This window comes from Orycteropus afer, unplaced genomic scaffold, assembly GCF_000298275.1.
Source record: "Orycteropus afer afer isolate SDZICR_OR568_19922 unplaced genomic scaffold, OryAfe1.0 scaffold00033, whole genome shotgun sequence".
In the NCBI taxonomy this organism is placed as follows: Eukaryota; Metazoa; Chordata; class Mammalia; order Tubulidentata; family Orycteropodidae; genus Orycteropus; species Orycteropus afer.
The window spans coordinates 10,722,614-10,739,919 of NW_006921620.1; the positions used below are offsets into that span (position 1 = coordinate 10,722,614).

A 17,306-nucleotide genomic window follows, 5' to 3' on the forward strand; every position below is an offset into this window, starting at 1 on the left:
GGCCTGAGTTTCCTCTCTTCACCTAATCCCTTCGGCTGATTGCCCTTCTCTCTGGCTACCTGGCTTTTAATTCCCTTTCTCCTGCTCTTCCGGCCTGCTGCTTTGGGCATCCCTGAGTTTTCTCTCCTCACCTGTAACCCTCGGGCTGACTGCTCTTCTGTCCAGGTTCCTGGCTTTTATCCCCTTTCTCCTGCTCCTCTGGCCTGCTACTCTGGGTGGGCCTGAGTTTGTCTCCTCCCCTAATCCCTTAGGCTGATTGCTCTTCTCTCTGGCTCCTGGCTTTTAATCCCCTTTCTCCTGCTCTTCTCACATGCTACTTTGGGCATCTCTGAGTTGTCTCTCCACCTGTAACCCTGGGGCTGATCCACCTAGTTGACTCAATTTTCCGACATGGCTACCAGTAATATGGAACAATGATTTTGACAATGGTTACAGAAGGGTACACTCAGATTTTCAAATCCAGATAGAATAAATTTTAGACTAATAAATGATATTTGAAGGCTATTAGAATTTAATGCGTATACTATGTTACAGACAGAGACTTATCAGATACTGGGCCAAGATATTGATAAAAATACCTAATAGTTCATCTTTGAAGTTTGAATATTGACTATGACATTCTCTGGCTACATAAACTCTAGCAATTTGCTTAAGTATATGGAATTTGAATTTTTAAGTCTGTCAAATGAGCATAATGCAATCCACATCATAGGATCATTTAAATAAGAGTGTACATAAAATATTTAATATAGTCTTGGCACACAAAGATCTAATTATTCAAAAGTCTCTCTATGCCCATGCAGTTGTTATACAGTGCTTGAAGCTTCGATGGCCAGTGCTGGGGAACACAGAAATGCTGATCAATTGTGCCAAGAACACAAAAGTCTGATGAAATTTTCTAACAGCACCAGTAAGATATATTTATCTATATAATGAGATTTTCAAAAGTATGAATAGAAATTTTCTTAAAATTGCTGGTGTTACTTTAAGAGATACAGTCATTTATGTAAAAAAGAAAATCAAGGTACTCCTTCATTGTCCTAGAGTTCTTTCATTAAATGAAATAAGCTAGTATTGTCTCACAGAAGTATTACCCAGTGTTACACTTGATTTGGCAACATACATGTCTCAAGGATAAATTGATTTTTGGGGAATAATTTTTTACATCTCCAATTTCCATATGTATTATTTCTTAAATTTTCTATGCCTGGGAAAGGATGCAGTCATTCTTTTACGTTGGTTCTCTGTTCCCCACTCTCCTGTTTCTCAACAGCTCTTGGGGTAGAGGGGAAGGATATTCAATGATGTTAAATATTACAGTGCTTTATTGTCCTAGACTGTAAAAATTCTGGGGTATCAAACAAAGCAATAATTCAAAAAACTGGTGGTGTTTTTAAGAAAGTGATTAATTCTCATTATTGGGGTGTTGTTGTTATGTTGTTATGTGCCAGTGAGTTGGACCCGACTCATAGCGACCCCTCCTCGCGTTTCTGAGGCAGTATCACTACGGAAGTAGATTGCCCCATCTTCCTTCTGAGGAGTGGCTGGTGGGTTTGAACCGCCAGCCTTCAGGTTAGCAGTCAAGTGCCTTAGCCACTATTCTACCAGACTAATCCTTTTCCAAATCAGGTGATTTCCAAGTGAACGGTTGCAATGGAATTGAAAGATATATTACCATAGTCTTTACAAATAATGTGTCCATGTAAATAATGTGCCCACACATAAAGCACATCATTGAGGGGGAAAAAAAAAAGTATAATTAAACTTTTTTAAAAAAATTATACATTTTCAAACATATAAATAAAACATTATTTGTATAAAATACTGTAATCTTGTCACCTGATGATTTTTGATGAAACATTATCAAATAATTTTTGGTTTGTAACATGGAAGGTATTCATAGATTTGGTTGGAATAATCTCCTTATTATCCTCCTTCACCTGGTGGCGTAGTGCAATTTACTTCCATAGATTTACCCAACGGCAGTGGCTATGAGTTGGAATTGACTCAATGGCAGTGAGTTTTATTTGGTTTCATTTACTTACTTATATGAACAAAAATTTGAAGTGTTTGTATCTAAAAATTAAAGGGAAATAGAGTTCATGCTGAACTCTGACCTTTTTAGGAGTAAGTAACATGCCTCAAGGATACATGATCAATTTTTTTTTTTAAAGCTATATTCTTTGCACTACAAAATGCTTTTCCAATAAAATTCAACATCCATTTTTATGTTGAATAATTATCAATATTATGATGCATTTATGTTGATTTGGTATGATATAAATTATAACACTTCAGAAGAAAAATATTTATTATTTAAAGCCTTAACTCAGGAGTTTTGCAAATATAAATGTCCATTTTGTTACAGAAAAATTTCATAGGGTGATCTATAAAAGTTGTTCAAGTATAAAAAAAAAATATTTAATATAGTCTTGGCACACAAAATAAAATTTTGGGGTAACTCATATGGAAATAACTTGTTCAAGGAGAAAAAAACAGATGTGAAACTCCCCACTATTAATTATAGCTTATTTTTGTATTTTGAAATGGGTGATAATTAGTATAAAATTATTGTGATTTAGACTCTGTTGGGTTTAAAGAATGATGTAACCATTTGCATTTAAGAGGAAATATTTGAAGTACATGGGAATTCACATCTTGTGCTATCACTAATTTTTTGGCTAATTTTTTTCAGATCTACTTAAGAATGTGTGAAAGAGGACATAGTTTATTATTTTAAATTGCAGTATATGAAGATCACTAAATAATGTATGTAAAGTCTTTGGTATATTATCTGACCCTACTCTTGTTTGCTCATTAAATCAAAGTACCGGGCTATCCACAAGCATATTATTTGAAGTTAAGCGAGCCTAATCACATTCCTTTCTTTGCCTCCTCCAATTCTCATCCTAACTCTTACCACCATTTCTATATCATCTTGACAGTTAGCACCTTTGGGATCAGATACTGCATACTTCTATGGCCAATGTTCTTGTGGTATACTGTCTAAGACATCTGACTGCTAACCAGAAGAAGGCTGGTGTTCAAACCCACCAGACATTCCTCAGAAATAAGATTGGGTGGCAATCTACTTCTGTAGAGATACCGCCTCAGAAAGCCAAGGAGGGGTCGTAATGAGTCAGATTTGACTCAACAGCAGTGAGTTTTTTTTTTTTTTTCTGGCCAATACTTGTTGACCTCTTTGAACTTTTATAGGAGATTTCTCCTAGAGGTTCATATGGTACTAAATTGCTGTATACCAGCAGATTCCTCTATTCAGAGAAAGGCTGCAGGCAGTTTTCATGGCTAATTAGCAATATAGTAAATAGGCTATAAGTACTATTTTGTGAAGACTCTCAGTACATATGAACTTTGGGCTAACAGGTAAGACACTGTGCATTGAAATGGCTTATCTCTACAATCTTAGTTATCTCCTCCCTTGCACCAATATTCCCAGAACAGAAGCAAAAGCATCATCTGGGCACTTGTCAACAATGTGCACTCTCAGGCCCTCCCATACTCACAGTTACGAATCAGAAACTCTGGGGGAGGAGCACAGCAGTCCGGTTCTAACAAGCCCTCCAGGTTCTGATGCATGCTGTAGCTGGAGAACCACGGACTGACAGGAGTCTCACCTCACCAAAAGAACTTCTACAAAATTGGCTGCAGTGTAGACGTTAACTACAAATATTTCCCTTTACCAACATTCACAAATACTGATACATAAAAAAATTACAAACACACATATTAAATCCAAAAGTTGAAACTAATCTAACTTTTTTATTATTTAATCAGGCATTCGGTACCAGCAGGTTTCAGCATCTTCAGCTACTGAGAAGCAGTGGCATTTTGATAGTCCTCTAGATGTTAGAAATAAATGTGTTGCCTTTATAGTCAGAGTAATGCTGGACAATTTGGTCTGATGCTTAGGGATTTAAGCCAATGAATGGATAAAGATGGTGAAGAATCTCATTCTAGTCATGCCCTCCTCTCCTAATTTCCCTTTTCACTGTTTGGTCTTCTTTCCTTTTTCCTTAGGGAGCCAAGTGATTGATAGCCTAATCCAATGACTGTATTACAGCTGCCTCAACTAGGACTCTTTTCCTTATCATTAGCAGTTAGCCTATGGTTAAATTCACAGCTCACTGCTTGGTACAGCCCCTGAGATTTAAGGGTCTGGCCTTTAGAAAATATTTAACATAAAACTGAAATCTTGACATACTGAGAACTCAGTTCTCTGCAAGACTTCTTTAATTAATCCAATGTACTGTACCATTGTTCTGTATGAGACTGTGACATGGTGAACTGTTTCTGAAGCTTACATAGATGTGTAGTTCTAAATTAAACAGTCACTGACGTGTACCTACACTCATTTTTTAGTACAGTAGATATGCATGAATCTGTGAATATTTAAATTCAATCTCAAACAGTGACACAATACTCTGTAGTTTTACTTTCATAATAGAACATTTTTTGATTAATTTCAAGCTTGAAATCATTCCTTATGGAAACACACACACACACACACACACAGAGGAAAGAAATTTAATAATTCATTACCATTGCTGCAAAAGTAAGTTTTCTTAATATGCTTGTCAGAGTCCTCTGGTTTACAAAGTTTATCAAATATTTTCTTAGGAACTGGTAGAGAAGTTAGTTTATTTTTCTAATTTTGAAAACAAGAAAAATATATGTGCTATCCAGGTATCTATGAATTTGTTGGTTTTTAAGTACTGTTTATTCTATCACTTATCTGCAGAACAGCAGTTATTTAAAAACACCTAAGGAAAGGATATAGACCTTGATCTATGCTTTAAACCTTTGCACTTGCTCCAGTCAGTCAATGAGCTGTAAGCATCTATGAATATGGCAGCTGAGTCACAGATGAAAAATTATGCATCTCATAAACTACTATTCTGCTGAAATGTCAAGCCAAGGCAAGGCTGTACCTCAAACTCAGCACTTGGCATTTTCCTTCTGTCTGCTTTGTTGCCATGAAACAAACATGAACAGTGAGGATTTGTGTAGGGCAGGTAGCAGGCGAGCTCACTGTCAAAAATCTATTATTAGGGCTCTGATCTCCTGCACAGACCAACGACGGCCAAACAGTGAGAAACTCAGGCTCCAGGAAAGGCAATATAATGAAAGAGAGGATCCTTTGTCAATCTATACATGAATATATTCAGATGAGCATTATTTAAGTGAGAATATTTCTAATCGTGGGCTCTCTCAACCTAACTGATAATTTATAATGAAAAATGTAATTCAGTATCATTATTTGTTATGCCTATTTTTGACTTCTCTGCAAATACAAGTGTATATATATTTATATAACAAGGTCTTTAAAATTTGATCAGTTAAACTTTTGATAGCATAAGGATGTTTTTACATATGTGACTAGTAGACAAAATTCTTATATCATTTTGATACACAAACACATACAAAAGATGTGGATGAATACAAAATGGAAGGCTCTCATTTTAATTATTCTTTCTGGCATGATTTATCATCACTTCTTTTACCCATTTAAATTATATCTTTATCTATGGGGTTATTTTAGATATTTCAATGCTAAAACCTAAGCTCTTATTGATAATGACAGTTACAATAGATAGCTTAAATTTTATGACAGATAATAGGCGTGTTTTCTAAAAGAATTTTATGCATCAGTAACCATGTGATCGACACATCAAGAAAAAAAAAAAAATCAAGCCTATTAAGAACTACTTCCTAAGCAAAAAAAGAAATCATACCAACACTATTTTGTGAGGTATAGCATAAGAACTTAAAAAACTAACTTAAGGAGTCCTGGTTTACCACAGTTAAGCTCTCAGCTAATAACTGAAAGGTCAGCAGTTCAAACTCACCCAGTAGCTCTGTGGAAGAAATTTCCTCTCATAAAGATTCTGAGACCCACTGCCACTGAGTCAATTCCAACTCATATCAACACTATAGGACAGAGTAGAACTGCCCCATTGGGTTTCCAAGGCTGTGAATGTTTACAGAAGCAGACTTCCTCATCTTTCTGCCACTGAGTGGCTGTTATTGTTATGTGCCATTGAGTCAGACCCAACTCATAGCGACCCCTCCTTGGGTTTCCAAAGCGGTACCACTACAAAAGTAGATTCCCCAACCTTCCTTCCCAGGAGTGGCTGGTAGGTTTGAACCACCAGTCTTCTGGTTAGCAGTCAAGTGCCTTAGGCACTATGCTACCAGAGCTCTCTAGTGGGTTCCAACGCTGACATTTTGGTTAACAGCCAAATGCTTTAACTACTGCACCACCAAGAGTTCCTTTCATAAAAATTCCAAAAAATTTTCACTGCTCTCAAGTCATATCTGACGCATAGCGACCACTGCTTGGGGTTCCGAGGAAGTATCTCTACAGAAGTAGATTGCCCAACCTCCCTTCCATAGAGTGGCTGGTGTGTTTGAACCACTAGCCTTCTTGTTAGCAGTCAAATGCTTTAGGCATAATGCCACCAGAGCTCCATTCATAAAGAGTACAGCCTAGAAAACGCTATGAAGTAGTTCTACTCTGTCACATGGGTTCCCTATGAGTTGAAATCCACCTCACAGCTACTAACAACAACAGCGTAAGAACTTAATTGATCCTGCCAAAGTTTTTAGTTGCACCCATGTGTAAAAATATTTAAAGCAAAATGGAACTAAAACTTTCAAGTTTCCAATCTAGTATATGTTCTGTTATCTTGCCCACTTTAAACAAATATTCTTTAGTAAATATATCAAAATAAGTTTATGATTGGAGTGCATTACATTGGATTTGTATTTATGCATTATCTACCCACCAGCCACTCCTTGGAAGGAAGAGTGGACAATCTACTTCCATAGAGATGCCACCTCAGAAACCCAAGGAGGAGTCACTAGAGTTGGATCTGACTGCACGGCAGTGAGTCTGGTTTTGGTTTTGAGTAGTTCAGTGCATGCTGCTAAATCACTAGATAGTTCCAATCATTCATGCCTAAGTAACCATTTTAAAACAAATAAATGTAATACGCAATGTGAAGTCAGTGCTTAAACTCCTTTGTTAAGCCACTATACTGAATCAAGCTTGTGCAAGTTTTCTAAACTATTGTATTCACTCTGTTTTCACATCTGGCCCTACACCATCCCAGTTACAAATTACTTGCAAAATCTTGAAGTTGTACCTTCTTTTCTTGGTACTTCCCATGTTATTTTTACAATGAAAAGACCTTTAGGAGTTCTGAGACAGTAAGAATTTGGTCAGAGCTTATTGTCTAGCTAGATTTCAAATCACTCAATATTTACCTGTAGAGTGTGAGAGCTTTTATAGAGTATGCCATTATCATTTGTTCAGAAATACAAAATCATTTCACAGACTTTCTGTTATATCCTAAAAGTGATTACCAAATTTTGGTACCTAAATTAGAAATCAAACAAAAAGGTCATCTTTGATGAATTGTACCGAAATCAATCATGAAGCTTGTAATTAGCAAAATGAAGCAAAGTATGTCCTATTATTTTTATTAAGCAAGTTGATACAGAATCAATAATTTTAAACAGTATCCAGAATTTGAATTTAAGAACAATTAGTTTTATTTCTTTCTTCTTTTTATTTAATTGGGCCAATAAAAATAATTTAAAACAATGAGTTAATTTTTCAAGCTTGCAGGAGATAAATTTTATTGAGGCTAAGCCATTTATCATCATTTTAACTAAATTTCCTTCTGTAAGCTAATTTTAGAACTTTTTCCTATGTGAGTGTGTATATGTGTGTGTGTACATGTAACAAACAAAGTAAGTGCAGGACAATGGAATAACATAATGAACCTATAAATATGTTATACCTCAAATTAATAAAAACAGAACATTAAGAAAAAAAATCTCCTCCAAATAAATTTACCCCATCAACCAGATACTTGTATTATTTTGGTGTACACACACAATTACTGTTTCTCCTAATGTAGTAATAAATGAATAAAGGTTTTATACTCATGCAGTCAGATGTAAGGAAGACAATTTTAATCTATGCCATACAAGACCCTTAAACAACTCTTAAAAGAAGCTTGTCCATGGGGAGACCATGGGAAATGTCATGCTACAACTGGATCACACCACTGATTGATAGAAGTGATAGTAACCACAGAGTTAGGAACTTACTTAAGATGTTCTCAGTATTTGGGGATAAGGTCAGGAAAAAGCTCAGGTTTTAAAACAAACAAAATGAATTAAACCATGAAAAATCATGGTTAATTCACTTGAGGATGGTGTTTGTAAACGTGCTGCTAATGAGAACAGGGTTTCTTCCAATGAAATACATGTTGTTGTTGTTGTTGTTATGTGCCATCGAGTCGGACCCAATTCATAGTGACCCCTCCTTGGGTTTCCCAGACAGTATCACTATGGAAGTAGATTGCCCCATCTTCCTTCCAAGGAGCAGCTGATGGGTTTGAACCGCCAGCCTTCTGGTTAGCAGTCAAGTGCCTTAGGCACTACTCTACCAGACCTCCCAATGAAATACATAAGGCGAAAGAATTTCTCCAAAAACAAAAAAACCCAATAATCTACTAAATTGTGTGGTGATCCATGAAGTAACTGCTGTTGGACAAATGTTTTCTGCATGGAATCTAGAAAATGAAAGTTAGGTCATAACAAACTATCAGCGTTAAATCTATACTGTCCATAGAAAGTTAAATCTTTGGAATCAATGCTTCAGACTAAAGTATTTGTATAGTACTGAGCTTAAACAACCATACTAGTTTTATGAAAAATATCTCTTATGAATATCAAAAAGGTTTTTATTTGATACTGCTTTCACTCTCAAATCACTATGTACATATGTGTGTGTGTGTATATATATACACACACACACACACATCACACATATGATGTACACACATATATATATGTGTATATGTATACATATATATAATGCAATCTGTAATGGATGTGTACTCTGAGCATGAATTTTGCCGAATGTTTTTCCCATAATTGAAATTCAGATTTATAAATCATTCAACTATGAGTTTGGTTCATGTGTTTCAGCCCTCCAGGTCAAATCACTTACAGATAAATTTAAAAATGGCAGTTTCTGAAACAGCAAAGCTGCAGATGAGTTTTTGGAATGTGATCCTAACTCTCCCTCACAATATAATTTTTAAACTGTAACAAAGTAGTAGTTATTTAGTTTTCTATACCAATAATGACTTATTTAACAAGGAGACCTCCCTCTAAAGCAGTAGCTTTCCAACTTTTTTGAAGATCATCACAGTAAAATATGCATTTTTCATCATGATCCAGTACAGAAATACATATGAGTGTATACATAACTGAAAAATAAGTTTGATGAAACAATGCTTATCTCAACTATGTGTGAAGTATTCTGACAAATTTTTATTCTATTTGATTTCATTTTTTAAAAAAACATTTATAGCTCATTAAACTTGTTTCCAAGGTACACTCAGGTTTGAGAAACATTGCTTTAGATTACCCTAGAAGCCAGACTAATCATATTTGAAATAGTTCAACTAATGTTCCTTACTTGAGGTCTGTCTTCCTAATGCAAGTCACTGCCTCTTATTAGTTAATGTTTTTTTAAGAGAAGATATTACTGACAGGTGATCGTTTTTCTATGGGCACCACCCCAGGTACCTCACTATTTTCCTATTTACTTTAAGGAAAAAACAAACAAATGAACAAAAACACCTGTAAATAGCAGAAAATTTATTCTGAGAAAAAAGAAAAAAAAAGATTGAATAAAGAGCTAGGGATTACACTGAACAGGCGAAACATTCTTTCCTGGCAATGAAATGTATGTGTTGTATTTCAGGTAGTTATCCAAAACTGGAGTCTATTTTGTTTTCACTTAAAAAAGAAAGAAACAAACAAAAAACTATTATTCAAGCAACCCTTCTAGGTGTAGACATTCCAATGCTTTGAGAGAACAGAGAGGAAAGCATTAGCACTCTGTTACAGCAATATATATATATATATATATATATATATATATATATATATATATATATATATAAATCTTGTAAAGATCATCTGGCATGTTTTATGTAATTTCTATATTGGGGCAGTATTTGAAATCCTAACAGCCACATGTGATAAAACCAGGAATGGAATTTAGCTATTTTGATATTTCCACCACCCCTGAACGTTGGAGTCATTACCATTTAGCATTTATTTAATACAGTTTTGCTAGGCTAGGTTTTGCTGTAATTCATGTCGAAGGTACTTTGTTATGGAACTTGCTTCTGTTATAAATATATTGTCATTGTCTGCTTAAACTGCTTTTCAGATTCTATTACCTTTAAATTAAAGCAAGCATTGCTTTAAAGGAGAAAAAATCTATTAACTTTGTCAATATGGAAAGAGGCTATTTTCAAAACAGATTGTTTAATGTAAAGGGACTTATATACAACTTATTAGAAATGAGGTACAAGCCCTTAAAAATGTTAGGAGTTGTTGTTGTTCAAAATGAAAGTTCTACCCAGGCTTAGCTGAGCTTATAGCCCAAGTAAATATTTATATATGGATTTATAAATCTTAGAAATAGAGTTTTATGGAAATGTTAACAGGCCCTGAGGTATAGCTGAACTTGTTTTCAGATACTGCTATAATTTCCAGTGTGTGTATGCTTAAAGACTGCAACACAAAAGACTGTTTCTAATGCTGTAATTTCGTAGTTTTATTAGACTGAATTATAGCATGGAAGAATATTCAGAAATTGCAGCTTAAATGAGAAAATGTGAATGGTGTTACTTACATAAAATACTACTGCAATAGTTCTTTTATTAATTTTTAATGTGCAGCACCCTCTGTGACCTTCTTTATTCTCTTGCTGTCAACATGGCAGGCTGGGAAAATTGAAATGGGCTGACAGAAAACATAGAGCATGTTACAGCCCAACTCTGGAGGCTTTTGACTCCCTTTTATGGCACATGCTAACATAGTCCATGTTATTCTGCATTACAAATAATATTTAAGGCCCTGTTTGATAGCTCCTGATAAAAGAGAGTTGTGTGCAGACCCCGAGCAGGTGTTTCTCGTCAGCTTTCTTCCTTCTAACATTGTGGGAACGGCATTCAATTAAACACGGAATATAATCTTTTTTTTTTTTTAAATCACAGCTCATAGACACACTTCATGCTCTCAAAACATAATATCTCAGCATGGATAGAGGCTTTATTTGTGTCTATCCAGCTTCTTCCAAAAGCATATTTTGGTCTGATTCAGCAATGCTTTTCTTGAACAGTGGGAAACCGCTAAGTTATTTATGTATATTTACCACTGTCTCTATCACCAAGGAGACTAATCCCCATACCAGTACAGTCAAGAACCTCACATCAGCACTGTCTTTGCAACATCAAGTTCATGTCACAGCAACAGGGTGAATAGGGCAAAGGTGATGAACAGGACTCTGAGATTAAAACTTCTTCTTTAAATGCAAATGATAGATGATGAGAAAGAATGTGCAAAACTGTGAAGTCTGCAAATGTCTTATCAACTGCAGCTATAAACACAGCATCTTAATGATTTGCTTGGGGTAGTGTTAAAGCAAGCTGTTCTGAAGAAGGTAGATACTTTAATTCTAGCAAGAATGAAGACTAATCCATGCTATGAAACAGAGATTATAATCAGATATTTTTCACTCAGAGCACTCAGAGCTAATACAAATACCCTAGTATTAGTCTTTACTAATAAGTGACAAGCCAGTCATGACAATGAGAAATTATGGTATAAGCACAGACGAGAAGAGAATAAAATTTTTGCAGGACCCCATATCTCAATATTCTCTCATTTTGTGGTACCAGTCACTTGAGCCCTCACACTCAAGATGTTCCATCTGTTGCAACTATTAGGAATATTGACCAACAATGAGTTACGAGAATTTGGGACTATAAAATAATCTTGCTTACAACATGACCTCCTGATTTTTCATCAATCTTAGCAGAAGCATAATACCAGAAGAGGCCAACACCTACCAGATACTCCACCATATGTGGTCCGCTTTCCAATACCCACTGCTGGCCAGGGTATGCCATCAGCATTTAATCCCATCAGACCCGAGACAGTGTTAGTGGCTGTAACACCATCTGCACCACCTGTGAAAAACACATCACCAATTTCTTGTAGTTTTTAAAGAGAAAACTATTAAAAACCCATTCAAACCCACAAAACCCACGAAAATGCACGTTACTTTCTCTTAAGAACATTTCCTCCCCTCAAATGTCTTTACTAATCTAACTCCCACAATAACGCTAAAATGTAAGGCATACAAAGTTTTATTTACTACTACTTCATTTTCTCAATTATTATACAGATTTTTGATGCCAATTTTTTTTTTTTTTTATGCAGTGTTATCTTCCAGATAATTTACAATGTCATTGCAAACAAGGGTGCAATTTCCTTGGATGGAACACACACATGTATGACTTTTAAAGCCGTATATTGACTTCATGATTTATACATTCAACAGATAGTTATTGAGCATGTGTTTAAGGCAATGTGCTAGGCTCTATCGAATATAAGACCAAAAAAAAAAAATTCTAACTCAAAGCAACTCGATAGGACAGAGTAGAACTGCCCTTTAGGGTTTCCAAGGCTATAAATTTTATGCAAGCAGACTGCCACATTTCTCCTGTGGAGTGGCTGATGCAGTCAAACTGTGGACTTTTCACCAACATTTTGAGCTCTTAAGCACGCCATTATCAGGACTCCTTATCAAATATACAGGGAACCTATAATCAATTTCACTTTGTGGAAACTGATTTTTTTTTTTTTTTTTACTTATTAAAAGTTTTAAATGCTATTATTACTTAATTGCTATATTTTGAGGTCATTTATTTTGGAGGGGATCATACTGCTGTGACTTCAATTTAGTCACATAATTCTTTGTGTAAGAAACAAGTGCTTATTCAAAAAAAGTTACAAAGGTTCTCATGTTCTCAAGTCAAAAGTCAGGATCCATGTCCTAGCTTAAGTCCAGATATGAAAGAAATACACTTATGTTTATGGAAAAAGTCATGCTTTATTATGGTATATAATTCAGGTCCATATTTATTTAATTGGAAAACCATATAAGTCTAATCCTTACCTTCCTTTGCAGCTCTGGCGATGCTTACAATATCAGTGACATTTGGGGTCAACTTGGCAAAAAAGGGAACCCGAACAGCTTGTCTAACCCAGCGACAGATGTTCCGCACCAGTTCTGGATCCTGTTCAAATAGGTCAGTTAAATATAGAACATAATTAAAGAATTGTGATCAAAATGTATATCAGAACAACAGCAACAGCAGAGATGTGCAAAACAAAATCCAACTTGACAATGAGCTACATGATATATTTCTCAAATTCCTCCTCAGTATTACACCTAGACTCATTAAGGAACTAAGGTTAACACACTTCAAGTGAACTGCAAATTCATCACATAAAGGTAAATTCCTCAAGGGAGTCTTTGGAAATAAAATTACAAAGAACCAAATGGAAGAAAGTGTTTCCCACTTCCAGTTAAATAATATCAGGGATAAAACATAAACTTCTGGTGGTAAGTTCAGGAAATATTATAGGCTTTCTGGTGACCTCATTGGTTCAGGTCTAATTAAAAAAAAAAAAAAAAAAACAACTTGCTCACTCCTGGCTTAACTCTGGTCTGTTGTTTTCATTATTAGAAGACTCAGTTTCATTGACATGTATTGCAAAGAAAATCCATGCTTGATTTGATAATCAATCTAAACAAGATACTACTGTATGTTAATATGGAAAAAGGCAGTCTTAGATTATGCATGAGCTGATCAGTAACTTTATTTCTGTTAATGTCACCAAGATCTGCACAGCAATTTTCCACTCATCTACTTAAAAGAATTGATCAAAATGACAAAAATGAAATAAAACATCAAACGCTCATTTTTTAAAACAAGGAATAAACGTTTTCTTGCACCTGTTTCCTGTGATTTTTCAGGCTTTTATTTCCTCATGGGACAACTATCATTTAGAGGGCAATCACCTATCCTTTCCCATTGAAAATAACTTAGCTGTAGTAATGTTCTTTGATTTCAATACATACAATAGTCTTTTTTTCCCCATTACTTTTAGTACAAAATTTATTCTGACAAGTACTGCTAATGTGCTTTGATAAATTATCTTAAAATATGCAACAGCAATTCATTATTGAACTTGGTAATATTATCTTAGCAAGTTTAAATGTTTTTTTTTTTTGAATAAAAGAAAATCCCAGAAAAATATAGACATATATTTAAATTATAAAACAGTAGGCAAGTATATCAATTTTAGTTAATATTTTTATATGTAAGGAAGTTGCTCTTTTCATTTTAACCTTTCTAATTCTTTTAAGATGAGATTTCTAAAGTTATAACCTTTAGAAAGAACCTTTTCATTTAGATTTAAGGTGGCTTGGTCTTTCATCCTGTATTACTCTAAAACTTAGGCATTTATGTGCTAAGATACTGCAATGAGGTGATTTCTGTTGATTGTTATTGTCTCTATTCAGCAAAACTTAATAATTTTCACAAGAAATATTTGGCTTGTTCTTTTTTTCATAACAGTAATTTCTTCATTAAACATAAATATTAAAAAAGCACTATATGGAATGCTCTACAGGGCATACTGTGCATTATGAATAGTAAAATCTAGAGACTTAGCTGTACAAATTCTAACTCATGAAAATGGAGATCTGCCCCTGCCCATGCAATGTTCATGAAATATTTATAACTGCTGCATTGGCATTATGAAGGCAGTTGCATCTTTGTGACTTTCATTTTTAAGTTATGAATTTCCATGGGACTTAGCCTAGAAATGACAGTAACTCTAGATGATATAAATTGCATGTCCTTTGTGAAAGTTCTCTTTCAGGTAGAATTTGACAATAATTTAAAGACCACTTGAATTGCATAATATATGGAAGGTAGCCTGATAAGAATTACTGACAAATTTAAAATATTATTTGGTTCCAATAGAGTAAACACTAATAATCTGATATAGACTTCTAAGTGGCACTCAATATTATTGACCAGCATGTCCTTATAATTTACCTCAAACATTTGTCAGACCTTTTTTTTTTTTCTGTTGATTTTCATTTTTCTACTTGACTGTTTTAAATGAGTCCCTTATACCAATTGTTTAAAGATTTGGAATTTGCTCAAAGTTTTCAGCTTTTAAAAAAATATAGTCCTTTGGCTACTGCTATTCACTTGATTCATGTGTCTATTTCAAGATACCATAATTTGGCCCTTCTATAGTTCTCTGAGTAAGGTTGATTTTGTTCAAAATATCTCATCTTTATATTCAGCCAAGCCAGCTGCTGACTAATCACTGTAAGTTGCTGAAACAAAATTTGATTACTTGAGAATCTTAACAACAACTTCTGACCCACATTATTAGGAAAATGAATGTCTCTCTGTAAATTGCAAAGTTCTGTTTGACAGGCATAATAGGGAATAATCTAATAAAACTAGAAATGTGGTACAGATAATAGTGTGGTAAAATGAATCTGTATACTTTGGGGAATTAAAAGATAGACTATAACTATTCACACTTCGCTGGTTTCCTCACACTTTTGATGTGAATGTTCAATATCTACAAACAACTTATAGTGTTTCTGCACCTTGATCTTCTCATTTTCTATGCAAAGCATCAGATGGCTTTGCTTATTCCCAATAAGATAGATTTTAGGATTTTATTGAAAGCAGTAAATTTTAGACAACTTCTAATTCCCCAAAAAATCTTTAGAATAGGAAATACGTAAAGGTACTAGTACCTCTCAGACAAATTGAGAGTATCAATACAAGCAAAAACCAAATAAACAGTTCTGGACAGCTATTCTATTTCCAGGCACAAAATATAGTAGGTACTCAACAAATATTTGTTGTGTTGTGAATGAATAGATCAAAAATCACCACATTTTCAGTCTTTCACTGAATCTTCATCAAAATCTAGGTTGTGACTAGGTTTAAGAAAAAGCTATATATATTTTTTTATTACAGATGACTGAAAACATCAAATCTAAAATTCTTTTATAAATGGGATGATTCTGAAGAAAAATGATAGACAAATATGCAAAAATACTTTACAATTCTTTTAATTCTTTTAATGTGTCTTATCCACAGAGTCTACCTTGATCTTGACGTTTTTAATGGTTCCTTATACAGATATCAGTAATTCCTACCCTCAGTTATGCTTCTCAGTCTCTCACACAGTACCTCTCATGTGTGTATGTGTGTGTGTGTTTGTGTACTTCTTTGATATCTGTTAACCCTTTTATAAGGGGCCCTGTGAACACAATGGTTAATCACTGGCTACTAACCAAAAGGTTGGCAGTTTGAAGCTACCAGAGGCTTAGCAGGAAAGACCTAAGGATCTATTCTTGTAAAGATTGCAGAGTTTTACTCTATTCTACTGGGTCACTCTGAGTTGGAATGGATGAGGGCAAATCACCACCACCTCTACCACCACCTTTATGTTATTTATGTGATCTGAGATAATGAAAAAGGGTTTTCTGTTATAAAGGCCTGTAGCATTATAAGGAGGAAAGTGCTGAAGCCCTTAAGGGAATCAATGAGGGCTGGAGGAAAAATGACAATTTTGAAGCTACTACATGAGTTAAAAGTGCCAGATCAGACAAGTGAAGTGCTAAAAAGAGGATAAAAGCAGGCTAGAGACAAATTTTGTCTATTTGGACAATTTTAAGGAGCACTTGTTTGCCTGTAATGTGTACACTCTGGCACAGATTCCTATGAAAATCAAAGAATGACAACAGCAAAAGCCAGAAAATCTAGTGCAGAGTGGACTGTTCAAAACAATAGTTTCCATTGTTCAAAACTGGTTTTAAAGTTTATTTCATATCTAGGCTATATGATAAAGACTTTTAACTCTAGTAACTAGTATGTGTCTAGTGACACATTGTTGTTGTTGTTGTTAAGTGCCGTCGAGTCGTTTCCAACTCATAGCGACCCCATGCACAGCAGAATGAAACACTGCCTGATCCCGCGCCAGCCCCCAAATCCCTGCTATACTTGAGCCCATCATTGCAGCCACAGTGTCAATCCATCTTGTTGAAGACCTCCCCCTCTTTCATCAACTCTCCACCCTACCAAGCATGACATCCTTCTCCAGGGAATGGTCCCTTCTTACAACATGACCAAAATAGATGAGACAAAGTCTGGCCATTCTTGATTCCGAGGAGCATTCTGGCTGCACTTCCTCCAGGACAGATCTGTTAGTTCTTTCAGCAGTCCATGGTACTTTCAGCATTCTTCGCCAGCACCACAACTCAAAAGCATCAACTCTTCTTTGGTCTTCCTTAT

General features: G+C 34.9%; 1 protein-coding gene across 1 annotated transcript in view; it reads right to left on the reverse strand.

The window, feature by feature from the left end:
* DPYD (dihydropyrimidine dehydrogenase) overlaps nucleotides 1-17,306 on the reverse strand; it is a 1,117,863-nt gene that overhangs the window by 309,538 nt on the left and 791,019 nt on the right. The window contains exons 16-17 of the mRNA XM_007936128.1: nucleotides 13,082-13,202; nucleotides 11,970-12,089 (exon numbers count right to left, since the gene is read on the reverse strand). Of these exons, the coding sequence (XP_007934319.1) occupies nucleotides 11,970-12,089; nucleotides 13,082-13,202 (241 nt within the window). The remainder of the gene's footprint in view (nucleotides 1-11,969; nucleotides 12,090-13,081; nucleotides 13,203-17,306) is intronic.